Source organism: Symphodus melops (genome assembly GCF_947650265.1).
Source record: "Symphodus melops genome assembly, chromosome: 11".
In the NCBI taxonomy this organism is placed as follows: Eukaryota; Metazoa; Chordata; class Actinopteri; order Labriformes; family Labridae; genus Symphodus; species Symphodus melops.
Window position 1 is genome coordinate 12,602,322 of NC_136701.1, and position 17,503 is coordinate 12,619,824.

At 39.6% G+C, this 17,503-nt stretch overlaps 2 protein-coding genes across 7 annotated transcripts in view; one reads left to right on the plus strand and one right to left on the minus strand.

The window, feature by feature from the left end:
* spata22 (spermatogenesis associated 22) overlaps positions 1–17,503 on the plus strand; it is a 277,137-nt gene that overhangs the window by 161,294 nt on the left and 98,340 nt on the right. The window lies entirely within an intron of this gene.
* flrt1a (fibronectin leucine rich transmembrane protein 1a) overlaps positions 5,816–17,503 on the minus strand; it is a 75,879-nt gene continuing 64,191 nt past the window's right edge. For all 3 annotated transcript variants that reach the window (XM_079356637.1, XM_079356635.1, XM_079356636.1), the window contains exon 3: positions 5,816–10,052. In XM_079356637.1, the coding sequence (XP_079212763.1) occupies positions 7,920–9,977 (2,058 nt within the window). In that variant the 5' untranslated portion in view covers positions 9,978–10,052 and the 3' untranslated portion in view covers positions 5,816–7,919. The remainder of the gene's footprint in view (positions 10,053–17,503) is intronic.

Genomic DNA, 17,503 nt, shown 5'->3' on the forward strand with positions numbered 1-17,503 from the left:
GAATACCGAAAGATAAACTATTTTTTGCATCCGTCCATCTGAGTGAGTACGTGTTGTTACCCTTTCACCAACCAATCAGATTAAGTAATTGGAGCTCAGATAAAGCCAGGACAAGTCCAAGATCACAAACTGTAATGACAATAAAAAATGTCGAGGTTGACTTTCACACTATGGGATTCAGTTAAGGACAAGGATTATGTTTGGCTTCCATTTTTTTTCACATCCCAAGGCTGTCTGCGCACAGCCAGTGTCATGAGAGAAACTGCAGTCCAACCGAAAAAAATCGTAGGCTTTTCAGCATGGTCACAAGTCTTGTGCTTAATTCTGTATAGCAACACAACATGGTAGATCAAGACTAGGCATAGATGTAATTTCTCTCTTTGTTTTGCTTTCTTTTTTTTTGTCTGTTCTGTGTCTGTTTTTGTGTGATCTGCTCTCCAGATACGGAGGGTATTTTGAGACCTTATTTAGTTTTCTCTATTTATACCACATGGGATCCAAGCCCTGAGATTAGATTTTATGATTACAAATGAAAAAAGAGAAAAGTAAGAAAGGGTCTTATCTTTAGTAATGAGCTGCAGCTTCTTCTTTTAGGTCCCTCATTGCTCTGTCAAATTAAAATGTATTTGGGGTCGATGTTGCTAACCCAGACACACGTGTAAGCTTAAATTAATAGTACTGCAAGTGTTTTCATTGAAGTCATCTCAGGATCTGATGCGCTCAGACAAGACGCTCCTGCCAAAATCAATGCTCTTTTATATCAGGCTTATCCAAGATCAGAATGCCATCTTATCAACCTTTTATTTAGAAATCTTGGAAAAACATTATAAAACTATCTTCATTAGAAAAAAAAAAAAAAAAACCATCTGCTATGAGGCTCTGCTGGGACTCCCACTGCCAACATCCCTGCAATCTCTTTCTCTTTAATATCCCCCCTTTTGTCTCATTTCCAATATTGTATTTCTCATATTTTACTGACCCCACTCTTTTTCTCACAGTAGAATAAGATTTACAGAGAATGGTCTTAAATCGTGCGGCAGTGAGGCAAGAAATAGGTTATAGCCCAACCTCCAGGTCGTAGTTATTTGAGTGTGACCTGGCTGACCATGACAATAAGATACTCTTTTATCTCTGTGAGCACAAAAGGTGCTCAAGAGGGGAAGTGTGCTGTCCAAGACCAGCAGAGACATATGTACTGTTGGCACTGAAGCCATTCTAAGCGACCATGAAGCCAGAATGAGCCTTTCTGCAGACAAAGGCGAGTAGTAGAAAAAAGAGCTCTTGATGCAATCCCAGTCAAATATTCCTCCTATCCCCACTGATTGTAGGCAACAAAAGCTGCCTGATTTCTGATGAAAGTGTTTTCATCTCCAGCAGGACTTAGCTCTACAGAAGACTGACTTAAAACTTTTTGACTTTTCCATAAGTTTCTGCAATAAATTGGCTTCTGTGAGTGAGACAGCCATCAGGTTCAGGTCAACCATCATGTTTTATGACTTAAGAAAAGTATTCTCTTTAAAAATGATATTCAAATTTATACAACCAAACTGGAGATACTTTTTTTTATTCAATGCTCTCTTCTTTTACTCCAAAATGTGTTGCCTACATTACCAATAATGCCACTCAACTTTGACACTTCATCAGCCTTGCCAACTCTGACTCTAACCATAGAACAACTTGGACAGTTGGGGAAAATGTTGGTACATAAGATGATAAAGACGTAAATTTACACCTTTTCTGTTGTTTATTGTAGAATAAAATAAGAAATGCTTCACCTTAAAGTGCAAAAAACACACAGGCAACCACAGCTACAAACAACTTGCATTAAGTACACAAAGGGAGAGCCGTTGCATCCGTGCACGCCGGCATCATGTGTGCAACCATTGACGTCCCAATTTGAGAAAAGAAACCGGGGCAGGAAAACACCACTCCAGTTTATGTCACATTTCACTTACCTTTAGCCGCCACTGACACTGACTCAAATGACATAACCTGAAAGTAATATATTATACAAAATACACTTTCCCATAGTTATCTTACACCAATATGTGTCCCGATCCTCTACAAACCCGATTATAAGAAAAGTGAATCCTCTCCGTCTTTTGCCTGCTTCATTTTTCAGAAAATGCGCGCTCAAATAGGACGCTTGGAGATTTTTCCCTTTTGACACAACAAAGGGAAATAACATAATAATCCCCCAAGTGGCTGACACTCCCCCTGATGTTTGTTCTGCCCTCTGAGGGCGCAATCACACTGGGAATCAGTACTCAGCCTGAGCCCGCTTCAACCCTAAAGTCCAGTTCGTTTGACCAGTGTGACTATGCCGTACCGTGCTCAGGCATGGTAAACTTCATGCATGAGCACAAACACACAGGTACACAATGCTGCTAGCCTTCAATATGGAGAAGTCCAAAGTTTTATGGCTGTACCTGACAAACGTGACTTAAAATAAGCGTCAAAGTAGCGCCATGTTTTCTGTGTTGTTCTCCGATGTGCAGACACTAACTTTTATTTATTTTTTATTTTATATACTTTATCAGTCCCCAAGGAGGAAATTCTGGTGACTCAAAATAAGCCACAAAGCCATTAAAGTAGCTGTCATTGTTCTCCAATGTGCAGACGCTGACTTGACTCGAATCCCTTTCTTCAAAAGTTGGGATGGTACCAAAATAAGGGATCCATATCATCCTACTTTACTCTTCTGTTTTGGTGCCAAGGGTACCGATCTGACTGTAAAGGGTCCCTTGTTTACTGTTCACCTGTTCTTATTGAATGTTGAACTTCATTTAAAGCTGGCTACACTGTGCAGCTATCTTTATCAGACTTATACTCCGCTTACTGTACGCCCTCCCTGGTTGCCTGAAGAGAGAGACAATTATTTCCTTTTCTGAACTGTAAACTCTTATTTATTTTAAAACTACTATTCATCCATATACCAAACCAAATGAATAATTGAATGGAGTTTAAATTTAAAATGTGGTCATGTGCTTGTTTTTGAAACAATATATACCTCACAACCATAACAAAATAAAAGGATTTACTGATGTTCCCTTTTGGCTTATTATTAAGAATCTGAGAGATCCTTATAAACTGATTATAAATGTGTAAACTCAGATTTCTGTCACCCTTGAAGTTAATTAACTTTTGTTGGGTTGACTCACAGCTCTGGCATGCTAAGAGACAGATAATCTAATCAACTTCTGTTGTTCTGCGGCAGGAATTTATCTGCCATTACAAACTGTTCACAATGTTTTGCAACAGCAGTTACATTGTTGATCCGTGGTGATACTCATTAAATCTCTAACAGACCTACCACACTCCCATGGGCAGAGGCAGGAGAAAACAGCAGCAGGATGCAGATTTATACAAATGTTTGATGGCATCAATTTCAAAATGCATCTGAGAAGAAAAATTACATTAAACAATAGCAATCAAACAACGAGAAGAGATCGACATCCTTATTAAGTTAAACTTGTTGTACCTCAAGTTAAGTGTTGGTGATTCTCCTCAGTGCCTCTTTAGTCCTATGACGCGTAATTTCACTGTTGCTGCCACAGACATTTGAAAATAGCTTTCCTCTGACACAGCCAAACAAAACATTTCTGTGGTTTTACAAAAGCTGCTGACAGATTCTAAATTTGTACTCAATCAATTTTCTCACTGCTTACAAGAGAAGTAGTTAAATGTGATCTGTTGTTTCTGTGTCTACAGCGTGCAGTAATGAAACTTGCAAATCTCCCTTTTTTTGTCCTGCACAATAGAAAAAGATAAATAGAGACAGTACTCATTCCAGAACACATTAGTGGATGGTAAATCCATTTCCCAGAAAATGTAAAGTAATACTTTAATATGAAATAGTGTACTCACAAAAAATGAAGAAAAAAAAAACCCAACAGAACTTTACAATAGCAATCTGGACTCCGAGAGGGTTTTTCATGTATGGTTTCCATATAGTCTTACACTGAAGCGATGCACTATGTGTTTTTGTTTATTAGATTTTGATGATAAACAATTTGGTTTCTTTATTTGTATTATTCATTAATACGTTCAGTCAGGATAGGAGAGTCAGGACAGTGCGCTAGGATCGGAAATGAGAGAGAAAGAGAGACAGAGAGAGAGTGATCCGGCTTAACAAACTCTGCCATAAGAAATCGTGATTATCAGTCCTACGAAGCTGGTTATCAACCTGATCCGTCAACCCAAGGTTGCCAAGAGCACGTTCACGTAAAAGGGGTGAAGTTAGCGTCATTTAACCTATCACAATCATCACCACGTCTGCCGCCAGCAGATCGTCATTTCTACAAACATTATATTTACAAAAACTACAAACTATAATCACAATATAAATACGTTAAGACAAACAGGCTCCCAAGAGACACAGCTGCAGTAACAAATGCAGGAAGGACAAATGAAAAAGTTAAATCTGTGAGTAAAAACTGTATTTTATATTTGTCCCATCGTTAGTTCACCAACTGACTATAATAACTCCTGTTTCTTCTCTGAACTGAATGTGTTGCTCTGACTCTTTAAAGTGGAGAGTAGAACAGGTTTGAGAAGTGATATTTAAACTGCAGCTCTGTCCATCACAAGCAGAGCGACTTTGAGACATTAAACATTAATGAAATACAATTCAAAGCCACAAGAAAATATTCGTAATTGCACATCTTCAACTAAAATGTTACGGTGCTTTTTTCAATCTCTGTTGAAGGATATCAGTGAAAGTGTCCTTCCCCCCTTTGATCAGCTGTCAGCTCCAGGAGCTCCACAATCAAAAGATCTGATTGGTCAGTGGGCAGAGATTTTCACAGCTTGATCTCTTATTTCCAACATAACTTGCTCCGGAACAGGTTAGGTGTTCAGCATAAGTTACCGTGGTTACAGGAGCGATTCAAACCCAGGCTGCACGGTTTGAGGACTGCAGCCTATGTACACGGGTCATACAAACTAAGTGCATTATTTTGTTGATGTTTTTTGCTAAATATCTAATGACAATGCCATGAGCTGCTGATGTTTGGATGTTTCACATGATGTAAATTCTGATACCTGAACATGAACAAGTCTGTGCAAAGATTTGAATATGCAGAATGAAACAGCACCTCACAGGCTGTTTTAGCCGTTATTTGACTTTGCCGACAAGTGGTGTGAAAATGTCAATATGTAATTGCATGCTTTGTCAATACGCTGAAACATCATTATTTTGTGGGGTTAAAGAATAATAGAAAACTTCTGTTTTGAAACTTTCAGCCAGATATGGGAATTAAATTCTAAATTTTAGCATGTTCGTAAGTTTTAGCCAAGACATTCAGTTTTTATAAACTTATTCGTACTTATTTGAAAAAGAATTATACATCTTTGTTCTCCTTCACTAAATCAGCTAAACAAGTTTTAGACAAACAAAAAAATATCAAGCTGATTCACAGACAAAGTATCTCAGCTGAACTGAGTATAGGCTGATGTTATCTGAAGTATTTTGATGAAGTTATACCCGTGGAGCCTGGCTTGTTCAGCCTCCTGGAGTCCCAGACTGCATATCAACATAAAGTCAGCGATTGCTGCAGCCCATCGACTCTTCCAAGCTTCATCCTGTAATCTCTGCTGGTTCTGAGTATTTGGCACCAGGCTGTAATTGGAATAGTTTAATCCCAGTGCTGCTAGGGGCCATCATAAAAAAGACAATATCTATGTCTAATTTTGCATAAAAAGCTTATTTCCTGGGAAGGTATAATGTGAGAAGGTGGAAGTTTTATCTCCTTCCAGTAACTCCATGTAAAAAATACCCTGCAAAGGCTTGAGGTGAAATGACAGGTTGCAGAAATAACAAGATTATAAAACTTTTTTATTGATCCCCTCTGAAGATGAATTTATAAAGCAAATTCCACACATATCTCAAGTTCACATTATTTTTTTACGCAAAGTTATGGCACCATTAAATTTCTATAATTTCACCAGAAAAAATATTCATGTGGCTGTGGCCATGGTTTTATTTATACATATGGAGAACTCTGTGTTTTGAATAGATCCACTGCAAAATGATAATTACACTACATCAACATTCTCCAAAATAGAATTAGCCAGGCCAGTTTGATATTATTTGTTCAAGCCAGTGATTTAGGGTGCGAGATAAAATATACATTCCACTGAAATATTGTCTGACACCAATGTAAAACTGTAGCGGACAGAACAGTCAAGGAAGCACAGTTGGTTTCCCCTCTGGAAGCGACACAGTGGTAAACAACTGATGGATAATATTAATCCCAAGGGGAGAATCTGAGTATGACAAACAGATTTATGCATGGGTTAACACCACCGTGCCAGAGCCATCAATTCTGCATCTTTCCCAGTGCCTGGAGATGTTTCCGTACCCTTCGTCTCCCCGTGCTTGTCATAACATTTATCCCTGCTCCCTCCTAAGTGCTGTAGCATTTACATTTTTAGTGCTGCTCCGTAATAAAAGAGGTGGAATAAGTGGAGGCCTTTTACCACTGCTAAAACAAACATCCATGAACTCACCTCACTGAGTAGTCACCCCATCCCCCAAATTTCCCGGTCAGTCTTTCCACCCACTTGCAGCTTGGCTGCTGCTCCACAGTGCAGGTCAACAGTGTTTCGGTTTGAGTTTCCTCAGTTTCACTCACAGTTCTTGCCCTCATTTGAAGGTCCACTCACAAGAGTCTGTTGGGTATTTTGTCCAGTCCAGATGCTCTTCGAATGCAATTGTTGCTTAATGAATAGAGGAGACAATTTGAAAGCAACTGAAGTCCCAGGCAAAGAACACAGGCAAGGGAGTGATGTTGGTGTCTATCATCTTAGAAAATTGACATGGTCGTCTTTGGATGGGGTCTAATTTTCAAATTATATTTTATAATTCACTGTTTTACTTCAGAAAACATGAACCTGGAGACAGCCATCAGGATATTTTCCTCAGTTCTTTTGTTTTGTTATTAGGATGAAAGAAGTTCACTGTCTTTGTCAAATCTGGGTTTCATCAGTACTGACAAACATGAGGGTGAAAACGAGAAAAACTAATTTAGGCAGGGACAAAATACCATCACAAAAGGAACTAAATAAATAAATAAATAAATAAAGAAAGCTGTGCAGGATTTTATTACTAAACAAACCACCGATAAAAATAGCAAAGCATTTTTCAAACACAGCCCAGTTGGTATCTAAGGAAATTATCTACACGCTTGTGCTGCAATTTGTCTGATACAACACTACATTACTGATCTTAGGTGAATGATCTTGAGAGGTATTACAGAGGCTGACCAGCCCTGATAAGATCTTCAGCCTGCCAACTGCTGAAAATATCATCAAGCCTGCTTTAAGACATGTGGTTATTGGGATGTTTGAAATAGAACAATTCACAGCTTTACAAAGCCCTTTCCTTGGATAGCTGGTAGGGCACGTCAATATATTGAGGCATTTTGAACAATGAGTTGATAATACGTCATACTTTGTTTGACCGGTGAGCAGGGACGAGTACCAAAAATGTCAGTTTCTAATTGCTTCATTTTTTTAAATTGACTGCTGTGGCTCTTGTCGGTGAAAGAGAAACTCTACCTCCGCCTATTCTAAGTTTGACCTTTCCACAGTGTATACATTCTTTGCTTACATGTCATAGGAAAAAAGCAAAAACAAAACATACACAGACCATTACTAAGATGGTGAAGAAACAGTCAGCTGTGCATTTACACCTGGGGCACCGGCTGCGGCTTCCTGCAGTGAACTGTTCCCACAAGGTTTCAGATCCAGTTAATCACATATAGTTCTTTCAGTGCAGTGAACAGCAGGTGATTTGGAATGGGAGACCAGAAGAAGAAGAAGGCACAGAGGGGTGCTCCAGAAGTGTCCATGCGAAGGGAAATTGTGCATCTATACAGTTTACCAATAACACTGTGGACAGAATCTGGTACAGTACATCATGTGTAACAGTAGTCTATATCTGGGATTCCTCCTTCTCTATAACCACGGTTGGTGCCATGTCCTGAATCGGAAACATTGTTGACACCCTTGTATAGGCCAGTGCCATTGGAGGGGAATATGGTATGAATGATGTAATCCTCCCTTAGGGGTTTAGGCGGCATTGGTTGGCCAGCTGCCATAGGAGTCATCTGGAACCCCGGCCCACGGATCTCCAAGATGGTATTGTCCTTCTTGGTGCCTGACTCAATGTAATCATCATAGTTCTTACTTTTTCGAGAGTTGCTCCTTTTGTAGTGGTCACGAGGGCACAAATGTCCAGTCCTATGTCCATACCAACAAAAGACACCAAAAATAAGAGCCAAAGATACAATGGCTGAAGCCCCACCTATAATCCCTGCTAGGGGCAGCGCTGTCATCTGCGGTGAGTTTTCATCCTCCACATCCTCCACTGGGCTGAGGTCTGAAGTTTCAGCTTTTGCACAAACCAGAGCCTCATCAGAGTCAGCATCTCCAGAAGTAACCTTGTTCCCTTCTGAACTGGCAGGGAGGGGCACCATGCAGATGATGTAGCTGGAGCGAGGTTGCAGGGAGGTAAGTAGGTACTCTCGACGATCGCCACGTACCAGAGTCTCTGTGATTGATCCCATGGCATTACCAATGCCTAGTCGAAGCCAGCTAAGCCTGAACGAAGAGCTGGGCTGAGCCACGCTCCAGGTAACACGGACGCTGTTGTGAGAAAGAGGCTTTACATTGAGGGCCAGACTCTTCCCCACACCGCTACTGCTGAGAGTGTAATCTAAGCCAGAGTCAGGAAGACCAAAGCCAGGTCGCTTTGAGCGAAGGGTAAATAGGGAGCCTTGTGGAGGGGTTTGAGTGGTAACACTATCTATCCCAGCGCCACCCATTTTATCTCTGGTCCCTGCAGTCCTTACCACCTCACATTCCTCCATCTCATTGGAGAGGTCTATTAAGGCCATGTCTCGGACCCTATCAGGCCCATGGCAGTTGAGACCTCTGACAGTGATGGAGTTACCCCGAGCATGCAGCCAGTCATACAGCCAGCGCAGGTTGCATCCACAGTGCCAGGGATTACCTCGCACCAGTAGCTGTCCCAGGCTATCTAGGTCTTTGAACAGCCCCCTTGGTAGGGTGGTGAGGTTGTTTCCTGACAAGTCCAGCCTCTGCAACCTATGCATACCATCTAATGAACCTCGTGGCATATGAGTTAGGGCATTTTCCTGTAAAGACAAGCGCTGCAGGTGGGCACTGGGCAGGTTGACAGGTGGGGTTTGTAGGGAGTTACGGACAAGGGACAATTCTGTCAAATTGGACAGGCGGGAAAATGTGTCATCTGCAATGCGCTGGTTTGCCAAAAGGTTCCCATCCAAGACAAGACATCTGAGTGAGGCCAGACCCCGGAAGGCATGGGTTGGGATCGTAGAGATTCGGTTGTCATCAAGACGAAGTTCTTCCAAAGAGGCAGGCAATCCTGAGGGAATACTAGACAGGTGGTTGCGTGAAAGGAAAAGTAGCCGCAATCGTGGGTTGTCAGCAAAGGCCTGGTCCTCAATACTGACGGTGGAAATAGAGTTATCATCCAAGTGGAGTTTCTCCAACAAGGGCATCCGAGCCAAAGCACTACGAGGAATGGTTCTTATGTTGTTATCTTGTAAATGCAGTTCACGGACAGATGGTGGCAGGTGCAAGGGGAATTCATCCAGTTCATTATCATAGAGGTAGACCACTCGGACAGCCAGGTGATGCTCCAGTGAGGTGGGCAAACCCGGGTTGTTTATGTGGTTGTTTTGTAGATAGAGGACAGAAGCAGAAGGGGGCAGTGATGGGATGGAGCTCAGGCCCCGATCATTACAATAGATGAAGTCCTCATCACACCTGCATACAGATGGGCAAATCATGTCTCTGTCCCCAATGTACCCTTGTATGGTGGCTGCAGTAAACTGAAGCATGCCAGCACATAGTGTCAGGCAAAAAAACAGCACAAAGAGCCGAGCCCGGAGTTTAACCACACCTACTGGTGCCATTCTGGTTGACATTAGCACTCTGTCTTTTCCAGGTCTTTTGTCAATCCTCAAATTGTTTGGGTGAGCTGGAATCCTGTGACCTCCACCCTGAGGGAGAAAGAAAAAGAATAGTCAGCACTTAGGTATGCATGAGTTTGTTAAGTATCACAAACCGTAAACCAAACCAGGTGATTATTGGCACATTTTTGTCTTCACCTTCACACACTACCTTGTGATTCTATTTGTCAAAACAATGTTAGAGTTAGATACTGGCAATAACAGTTATATCTCAACAGGAGCAAAGCTGAAAGGTCCGTTAATTACCAAGATTGTTTTGTTTCCACAGTTAATAAACCAGATCAAATGGGAAATTTGAACACATGGATGGATTTGTGTGGATTCCCATCATCCAGCTCCTCATAGCCTTCTGCTACTACTTGAAAGCCAAAAACACAAAAAGACAATAGCACAGCCAACAACTAGTACATCAAAAACAGTAATTAAAGATTTAAAGATTAAAGACAGTTATTACTACACTTTAGTGTTTCCTGTACTCAATGTAAAAAAAGACTATGCTAAGTCTAAGCAAAAGCAACTGTGAAATTGAGTAATCTCATCCTACATTTAAAATAAAACCTTGTGAATAATTTTCAAGTCTAGAGCATATTCTGCTCTTCTAAATTATTCAAGAAAGCTTGAGATGCTCTATAACTCCATTAGGAGATGCCAGCAGAGGGTTGCATTAGCCAGACAGAGCTGAAGATACTTTTCATTATCAAGAAAGAACAACATGTTTTATCACAGAGTCACAATCGTCTTCAACAGCAGTCAGGACAACACGTGGCACAAAAAAAATCTTCATGAAAACTACTACATAAATCATTCCTTGTCCATTTACTTGTATAATTGAAAAGATAGAATCTACAGAATAATACATATTATGTGCTAACCAATTGACTATTAGCCACCAAAACTGTATCATTGGAGTCTGCATGAGATGTCCTCACAACTCGATTGGCATCACGTCTTGTTGTTTAAATGTGGGATGTCATAACAGAAGGTGCATAATTGACTGAAGAGATCTGGAAACAGCAAATAGGATGGAGTGACAACTTGAGCACATCACTGTCTTCAATAGCCTGAGCCATTAGTCAAACCGTTAAGGCCCACACAGCAGCAGACATAGTCTGGCTACAGTCGGGCTGTAGTATCGATTTTCTCACAAATCCGAGGTGATCTGCCAGAGCCAGTCAGCTCTCATGCAGATTACATGATTCCCAGGAGTGTAAGTTAGACAGCTACTAAACCACATAAATAGCAACTGTATTGGGAGTTTACTTTGCAGAAAATATATTCACAGCCATTATGCCGCACTTATTATGAAAAAAAAATGACAATTTTGTTGACAAGCATTATTGATGTCCATTTTGATGATTCACTCTAAAAAAAATACCACAAACTATAACCCAGCCCTTAGCTTTGACTGGTCAGGGATGATTAAATTTACAAGTAATTCTTCATGGGGTTTGTCAGGTCAAATTGGATTAATTCTTTCCAGAAACCAGCAGGATTGATCAAAGACAACCTTATGACCACTGATGCTGCCTAACATATCTAACGTTTTGCAGTCAGTCAGTCAGCCAGTTATCCCAAAGATCCCAAAAATCTCCCATTAAATAGTAGTATTTATTCGCCTTTCCATATGAGCAACATTTAGGGTTTTACCTATTTATTTTAATGTAATGATGATTTGAATTGGGCTTCGGAGTTTAAATGTTTCTGGTCACATTTAAGCTGCAAGTACGCCTCTGCAGAAGAAAGTGTGTCTGATGTGCAAACAGCTTTGGGAAAATCCTGTACAATAACATCTTTTCAACATTAGAAAGTGCAGCACTCTGATGTCAAAAAATGTAGGCATGTCTTTATGCAAGTTACATAAGCCAGCTCTCTTATCTTTCTGCTCACACAAACAGACCCTTATGCAGCTACTTCCACTAAAAACAATGTCGGAGGACCACCATTCTCATGACAAAGCCTTAAAGGGAATAACTTCATATTAAACACAAAACAACATTATTAAAGCAAAACGGCATTCAACTTTGGGAAATGGATGTCTGACATCATTGCAGGCTGACTGTAATTCAGATTTTGGCAGCAACAGAATGTGATGCTTGACAAAAACACAGAGAGAACATTTTATATTTGAAACGAAGTGTGAAGGTTATAAGAAAAACAAGTTTGACAACTTTCTGTTTAGTTAGTGCTCTCCAAGTGGTAAAAATACATTTTCATGAGAGAGTTTACAGTTGCAAATATTGAACAATGTTGTGCTTCTCATCAATTGTTATCCAGATATTGATCATTTAAAACTCAATTTATAAACCTTACAGGTCAGATTATTACAGAAATCTATTAGTAAAATTTGAAGGAATCATGCTGACAATCAGTCCTCAAACATAGTTTACTATATGGATCCATTTGATAAGAGGGTGGAAGTGGGAACTGCTGAAACAGTTCCAATAAAGGATAGATGTGAATATAAACAACACCACTGTCTCACAATTATTTGCAAACTGGACTTACATTTCCAGTCGGATATTTAAAACACTGCCAACTTTTATTGACATTGTGCAGCTTGCTATCAGTTTAAGCTTGAGAAGGCTACACATTGCTGGAAATGTTCACAAGGTTTTAGTCTTTTCACATTTGTGTGTGTCTGTGCACGCATACATGCATTCTTAACTGTGTCCGTGTGTGTGTGTGTGTGTGTGTGTGTGTGTGTGTGTGTGTGTGCGTGTGCGTGTGCTTTTGTGTGTGTCAGGCAGAGTAGTGCTAAAGAATGGATGACTTTTGAATCCCAGGAGCTTGAGCAGCGAGTCTCTCAAACACTGGAGTATTTGGGTCAGTTCTTTAAAAACAAGATAGATGTGGTGTGAGATTGAAGTGGTGCAGGGAGCCAGAGGGATTAATGGAGCATACTGAGCCACGATTCTTTGGATTAGGCAGGTTCTTAAAGAATGGCAGACAGGCATTTCAGGGTTTTTTGCTCATTTTTCTTCCTCCGTTAGAGAATGTAAACGCATAAAAAATACAAAACTTCGCTTTGTGTGTGTGGATGTGTCCACTACAAAGGCACTGTATGTTTGTCTACCCATGCATGATGACCACATCGCAAACATTAACCCACATGAGGACAATCTATAATACTGTAGTCTACATTTCAGCTATCAGGGGGGAGTGGAGCAGAGATGTGGGGTAATGTGTTAGCTAGACAGCCATCCGCCTCAGGCAGAGTACAGTGCACACAACAACCCCCAATTTAAAACTGGAACCCAAGACTAGATCGATTTACATAAAAAACAGAGAAAGAGCGTGACAGAAAGCAGCTTTGAGCAAGACCTCAGAATCCCATCTCCCTATTAAGACCACCACAGAGGGACAGGACTTGGAAATCTGGAAAACTGGATTTTGGATGACCGAAGGGTCTGCTGCAGTATCAGGAAATCCACTTTGTTGATGGAAAAGAAAAGATAATAGTGGCCCACAGCTTATCTTACATGTCAATGGATCGTATTTTAGATTTTACTGATTGGACATGTGGAAAGGGGAAAGGATGACGCAAAACATGATGGATATAGTGATGATAGAAATGAATCGAGGGAAGATGAGATGGATTAAAAAAAAATGAACAAGAAAAGCCAGAAAAGGATGGACTATTTATTTTGGGATAATCATAGAGGCAGTTTGGTTTGGTTTGTGCGAAGTGGAATATATTTTTTTTGTAATACTCTTAAGAGATCTTGCCTTTGCTATATAAACTATAATCTTTATGCTTTTAAAACATGGAGATAAAAAAATGGAAGTTAATCCCCCCAAAGAAACAAACAAATATGCACTACAAAACATGAAATATTTTAATCCCAGCAATTTACTTCTTCTATGAAAGCACGCTTATGGTCATAATTGTTACGATTATGTGAAATAAACAGCAACTGTCATCATCACCAAATGACGTTCAAGTATTTTGAATAAAGCTGTATTTATCCCCTTGCATGTTTTCAAAGTAAATGAGTCACTGCTTTTGTGGCTTATTATAAATCATAATTATAAATCATTGGATGAGGGATGCATTACAATCGCTTTAACTTTCTTATCATCTGCTCATCTCTGAAACTTGCCAGGTAAATATGCTAAGGTGAATAATATGAAGTTGTTGTTTTCGCTAGGTTTAGGCACCTTCTTTTTTTCTTGCCAGGATAAAGAAGTGATTGGATTTGCACTCTGCAGTTTCTCATCTGAGCTGCTGACAAAAAACCCTGTGAATGTGACATATATATATATATATATATATATATATATATATATATATATATATATATATATATATATATATATATAAGATTTGTGTTTCCAGATGAAAGTTGTTTTCTTATTTTTGTCAGATAGTCTATAAATCAAAGAATAAAGACAAAAACATGACAAGAGCATTAATTCTTCCACTGCATGTACAACTAAAGAAGATCAACATCTTTTGGAATAAATTACTGTCTTCACATCTGTTCTGATCTGGATTTAACAAACTAAGCCAAAACATACATTCAAAATACATATTAGTGTGCGTTGTTTACCTCCTGTAATTCTGCCTTTTAATCCAAAATGTCTTGTCAGAAGAATGTCAACTAATATAGAGCACAATACCGCTAATTATTAGGCAGAGTAATAAACAGTCATGCCATACAGGTGCATCTTGCTGTGATGAGCTTCACAAATGCTGGGACAAAGCAATAGAGATCGAAGAGCAGCGTTAAAGAGCCTCACATAATTCATAGTTGGTGGGCTCCTTCATCTCAGGGATTATTGTTTGCTGTTTCTTATGCAGCTCACATGGCCCTGAAAGGACTTGAAGTATAGCTCTACGGCACTTTAACATGTTTTATCCTTATAGCACTATTACATGTTCTGTTGGGCTACCGGCCCATACCTGATCCTCTTCACAAAAGCTGCTACTGCTGCTGCCCCTCAATTTCTTTCTCCTCAGTGTTTCTTCCTCAAGTCAGCAGGATTACAGGTAAAGCCTGACAGTATTAACTAAAGGGCTGCAGCTCCTTGCAGCAATATGCTCCTGTATTGTGTACAGAGGTAAGAACAAGGCTTACATGATGCCAACAAGGTGTACTGGAGGGTTTATGGTCAAAATGTTGAGTGTGATAACCCTGACCCCATGTAATCCAGCAGGTTTCTCAGAGGTATTACTGATTCTGCAATCTTAACTGGACTGAACTAGTTTGTTTTGTAGAAAAGTGCATTTGGATGTTAGGCTTTGCCAAAAATCAGAAAACAACAACAAACAGCAAGAATAAGCTTTCTTTTGAGGGCAGCAAACTGAAAATTGATAAATGCCCCCCCCCAACTTTGTAGGACAAGTTCCAAGGAGAGAAGGAGCTGAGCACATGTTCAAATCGAAAAGTGTTGTATTTCTATAATTACCATTCTATTGGAAGTATTACTCTATTAACCTGAACAATTGTCAAATTTTGGCATGTTAGTACACTGAAGTAAGGTAGTACAGCTTGTACCTGCTTCATGTTTCCTTTGGTGTTAGCATGAAGTTTAAATCACTGCTATGCATTGCTCGGCAAAGTGAATAGCACAACTTCAAAAATGCTTAACGAATCAAATTCGTTTAACAAAATGTTATTTTCCAAATTATGCAAGAAAGTATTTCTTTAAATCATTTTAAAAACTCAGAGCAGCTGAGTCGAGAACTCAAGCCTCTGTATGACGGACATTAAGCTAACTGTAACTGGTGTATCTGACATTTCCAAGTTTTATTAACACATGCTGTTGAAACTAATTTGAACATTTTTAACAACATGTGATTAATCAATCAAAGTAACGTTATAGTTTACTCAATTATTTTTCAGTGCAGCTCATAAATTCGACTATTAAAAACTTCCTAAATTAAATCAACTACTTCAATATAAGTAATTACCTTCTCCCTGCCTTGGTTTGCTAATTAATGAAAGAACTACTAACCCAAAGTATGCCTCAGAATGTGATCTATAAATCTATTCAAATAAAGGTCCTGCTATTTAATATGAGGTTTGCTGTTGTGTAACAGCTGTGCAGTGGATGATACAGTGAGCTCAGCGGACGAGCTGGGAAACAAACTTTAGATGTGTCAGTCTGTGTCAGTGGTCATAATTCAATCTTTGATCAACAGCCCGCTGACTTCTCAAATCAGTTGTGCTGATTTCAATGTTGCTGGTTTTCCCCAGTGATGTTACTGCTACATAAAATAGCAGAAACAGTTTATACTCATGAAGAGCATGGCTCCTCTGCTTTGAGAAAACATACTTGATCATTTTAAATGGGACTTATAAAGGCAAATTTATCCTCCGCCTTAAAGTCAAGAAGTCAGGCTGTGGTTGTCACGCTTCAGCTGGGACTCTGATTGGATTTTTTTTATTTGTGAGAAAAGCAGAGAGGGAGGTTGGTTAGCTTAATTGGTGAAAATTTGAATTCAACCCTGACAAGTTGCAATATAAATACAGAGCAGTGGGAGGCCAGGGAAGCTGGGACACATGACACTGCTGTGCTTTCAGGGTGAAAATTAAACCTCGAGATTCGAGCAACAACAGAGGAAAAGTAATTTGTAATAACAATGAAAAAGCTCTGTGGATCCCTGACACCATTACAGGCCTGTCAGGTTGCATGTGTCAGCCATACTGGACATCCAACAGCTATGAAAAACTGAGAAACGCTTGCCATCTCACCTCTGCTAAATCATGTGAAAAACATAAGCTTTTGAGTGCAAGAAGTCCCTTTACTGCTGTTACTGCTGCCATCACTGTTAAGTTGTTAACACGACCAATTTTCACATCATCAAATACTGAGAGAATTATCGTTCCTAAAGTCTTAGTTTTTTGTGTTATGTTTGCTTATTAAATATGTGTAAATCCGATGTTGCAAAAACAATTTATTCAACCTGTACAAAACTGAATTGGAAAAGCACTAAAGGAACAAAAATATTGTTTTATAGTTCAGACTAAAAACAGGACTTACAGTTTGTTGTGTGTCTGGGTTAAAGTGATGGACATGTTCACATTAAAAGTTAACATTCTTTGCACTTTTTCCATTTTGAAGAGCCCGACGTGTTATTGACTTCTAGCAGGCGCCTGTGTGTTTGCATTATAATCACACAAAAAAGACATCTATTTGTAGCTTGTGTTTAAACCAGGAAAGTTGTTTCTCTCCACATTGAAAGTTGATATTTTTTAAACTTTAGTGACTGGAAGGTCGAGGGTTCAATCCCCAGCTCCTGCAGTAACATGTTCGATGTGTGCTTGGACAAGAAACTTAACCTCGAATTGTGTCGACGCCGTGTGAATGCATATGCATGGGATTCTGATGGTCTCACTACATAGAAACCACAGCCATCAAGGAATGGGTAGATGTGGCATGCAGTATAAAAGCACTTAGAGAAATCAGAAAACTAGAGAAGTGCTATGCAGGCTCAATAGCATTTACCATTTTACCATTTAACCCTTTATAGGGCA